The sequence below is a fragment of the Galeopterus variegatus genome, unplaced genomic scaffold, assembly GCF_000696425.1.
Source record: "Galeopterus variegatus unplaced genomic scaffold, G_variegatus-3.0.2 Scaffold4118, whole genome shotgun sequence".
Lineage (NCBI taxonomy): Eukaryota > Metazoa > Chordata > Mammalia > Dermoptera > Cynocephalidae > Galeopterus > Galeopterus variegatus.
In genome coordinates, this window is record NW_007730229.1 from 64,425 (window position 1) to 67,651 (window position 3,227).

At 48.8% G+C, this 3,227-nt stretch overlaps 1 protein-coding gene across 1 annotated transcript in view; it reads right to left on the reverse strand.

Annotated features, from left to right (window-relative positions):
• Positions 1-1,901: 1,901 nt before the first annotated feature.
• RAB40B (RAB40B, member RAS oncogene family) overlaps positions 1,902-3,227 on the reverse strand; it is a 43,044-nt gene continuing 41,718 nt past the window's right edge. The window contains exon 8 of the mRNA XM_008586788.1: positions 1,902-2,992. Within this exon, the coding sequence (XP_008585010.1) occupies positions 2,721-2,992 (272 nt within the window). The 3' untranslated portion in view covers positions 1,902-2,720. The remainder of the gene's footprint in view (positions 2,993-3,227) is intronic.

Here is a 3,227-nt window from a genome sequence, read left to right on the forward strand (position 1 = left end):
TTGCTATCTTACTTCCTACTGTGAAGTATAACTTACATCCTTGTTGTAGGAGTTTCCTGGGCTGCCATAACAAATTGCCACAAACTTGGTGGCTTAAAGTAAGATATTTACGTTCTCACATAAATTCTGGAAGCCAGACGTCCGAAATCAAGATGTCGGCAGGGCTGCACTCCCTTTGAAGGATCCTGGGGAGAGTCCTTTCTGCCCCTTCCAGTTTCCAGTGCGTCTGGTGCTGTTCCCTACGAGGGCAAGACCAAGCCCTCCGAAGGGCTCCAGGGTACAGAGGCTTAGGGGACTTTATTGTGTTCCTTCTACGACATCAGTGGTACTTATGAGAAGTCCTTCAACTAGAAAACAAAGAAGAAATGGAAAGGAGGAAAATACCGGTGTGGCCTGATTTCCGCTTGGATCCGTTCCCACACCGTCCATCCTCAGAGGCGAGGGGCCCCTCTTTAAAGGGGCGGAGAAGAGGCAGCCGCTGGGGTCCTCCTGTAACTTGGGTCTCTCGTAGTCGTGAACACAGGCAAGGGATGCCCGACCTCAGTTAGCCTGTGCCCGTGGCTGGCGGGCGGGCCCCTGTGGCACAGCAGAGGGAAGGCTGTGCAGGCCCTGCAGACGTCCCCACAGGCTGGCTGCCCCTAGGGGGCAGAGGTCAAGTCCCCTCAGAGTTGAGCCTGGCTCCAGGCCTCCCGTGATCAGTGCTGGCCTTGCGCACCTCTTCCCTCTGGGCCTTGGTTTCATCATCTGTGAAAACGGGGGTTGCTCCTGATTGTAGAATCCCTGACATTTCTAAAAATCTATAAATCATCACCACAAACCAAGGACATCTGGGCATTTTCTCAGTTCAAGTTTTTTTTGTTTGTTCAATCCCTCATGGTAACCTCCGGCCGCCACAGAGAAATGTGGAGCAGAACGGCCAGGAACAGACCCGCACCGGTCTTCGCGGTCAGCACTGGTCTGCTGCGTGTCATCGGGGATAAGGATCTCGTCACTTGGGGATGTCTGACGATGCCTCTGAGCCCACCAGGGGGACTCGGGAGCACCTCTCTGATATTTCACCAGACAGGCACGCACACGGTGCCGTTTCGTAATAACTCCTGGTACCGGACGGCTTAACCTAAGTCCTTGATCCCATCAAGTAAGGAGAAGCTGACTTGGGACTGATGGAAGTCCACAGTCTGGTGAGCTCACTCAGCGGGAACAAAAGGAAAGAGACAGACTGACAAACACACAAATAATGGCACTTTATCGTGCAGAGAGAACATGCACCAACATGTGCACATAGACGAGCTCGGAAAGAGAAATGACAACCGCCCCGTGTGTTCCCAAGAGGACGGTTTGTATATTGTCCTGGGATGGGGGTGTTTCTCTCTCCTAACTAAGGGGAGGCACACTGCTCTGTGGAGGAGGAGCTAAGCTAATTAAGGCCTAATGAGACGGTATCAGCTTCTGGTCACGTACAGAAGTTACCTCCCTAACCTTGTCCTTATCTACCACAGGTGAAAGGTCGCGATGGTGGCCGCCCGCAGCTTTGCTTGTCCTTGTGCACGGGTGTGACGGTGCAGCATGCTGACGCTGTGTGGCTTAGCTGTCGCCAGTGCAGTACGAGCCCAGGAACTGCCAGGCAAAGAGGGGGTCGTGCTGATCAGCCTGAATGTTTATGAGTAGCTTCCCTGGGGCGTGTCCCTGTCCTATTCCTGCCTCACTCCCACTTTCTTCCTCTACATTTCTTTTCAGGAAAATGAATCTCTTTCAATAGGTGACACAGTTCAAGAATTAAGCCTTGTGGTTGACATCGGGCGCTGGCACTAATCTGTGAAGTCCACACTGGGCACTAAAGCTGATGAAGCAAAGGGCCAGGTGAATACACAAAATTGGAAAGAATCAGCTGACAACTCCACCAAGAGAGAAACAAGTCAACGTTTTATTGTTGAGAAACATGTTCTTAACTAGCAGTGTTTTGACTTCGCTCCGTACCAACACGGCTCTTTCCGTGCCGGTCTGTTGAGAGCATGTTGGTCACGTTCAGCGTAAGCAGAGGTATCTTTGGCATTGTCTTCCCTTAGCTTCATAACTTGTAGAACATCTTGTACAAAAAAATGTCGATTTACAGAAAAATATGCATATAAATCATTTATTAATCCCAAAATGTAGTAAATAACATAGCAAAAACTTTATCAAATCCATTTCATACACAAACTGGACAGATGTGTTGTACATGATCTTTACAGGCAGCTGCAGCATTTTATAAACTGGTGCTCTGACATTAAAAAGGAGGTTTACAAAAAGACCCCTCTCATATCAATGACTCTAAATTAGGTCACTACCATTGCTTCTCACATTCCCTGGGTTTTATACTCATTACACGCACATCACCCCTCTTATAAAAGCAGTTATTTCAAGGAAAAGGTTGCACGGTAATCGTGATATAAGGAACATTCAAAATTTCATGTCGTAAAGAGTTGAGCACTGTACTAATTTTCCCTTTATAAACACATGTCTACAAGAGTTTCATGCACATCCACGTAGAAATATAAAAGTCAAACCACGTAATGTGTTTTCATTGCATGGAAGGTGCCGCACGCATTCGAAGCAGCTCCATTACCACGAGAAATGGAATGCATGTTTCTTGCATCTAGAATGAGTCTTCCGCCTTACAGGTGTAACTATTTGGAGTTTGTCCTGGAGAGATTCCAGTGTGTTTCTTTTTAGTGTCTCCCTTAAGAAATTTTGCAGCTGTTTCTAGTGCAGTTTTTGGGTGGGCTCTGGGGTGGGCGGGTGACCTTGGCCTTGCGGAGGCCACCCCTTTTGTGGGTGGAACTGGCAGTGAGGGAGTAGGAGCCGCCGTGCATCATCCTGGCGTTCAGGCCATTGGCCATGGAGAACGACTTGAGGTGGCTTCTTAAGGCAATGGGGAGTGGGAGCTTGTCAACCAGGTGCACAGGTGTGCAGGACACAACGGCACGGCAGCAGAGGTCTTGCAGGCTCAGTACTTGGCAGAGAAAAGGAAACCATGTTAGTTTATATTGTCCTTGCATGGGGTTAACCACAGGGCATGGCCCCCACATGTCCTCCCAGAACCCTGGGAATGCCTGTGGCTGTGTTACCTATGAATGCCACCAACCCTTCCCAGGACCAGATCACAAAAATTCCTCTCATGAGCTTTCTTTCTTTCTTTTTTTTTTTTTCCTTTTTGTCTTTTTTCATGACCGGTAATGGGATCGCAA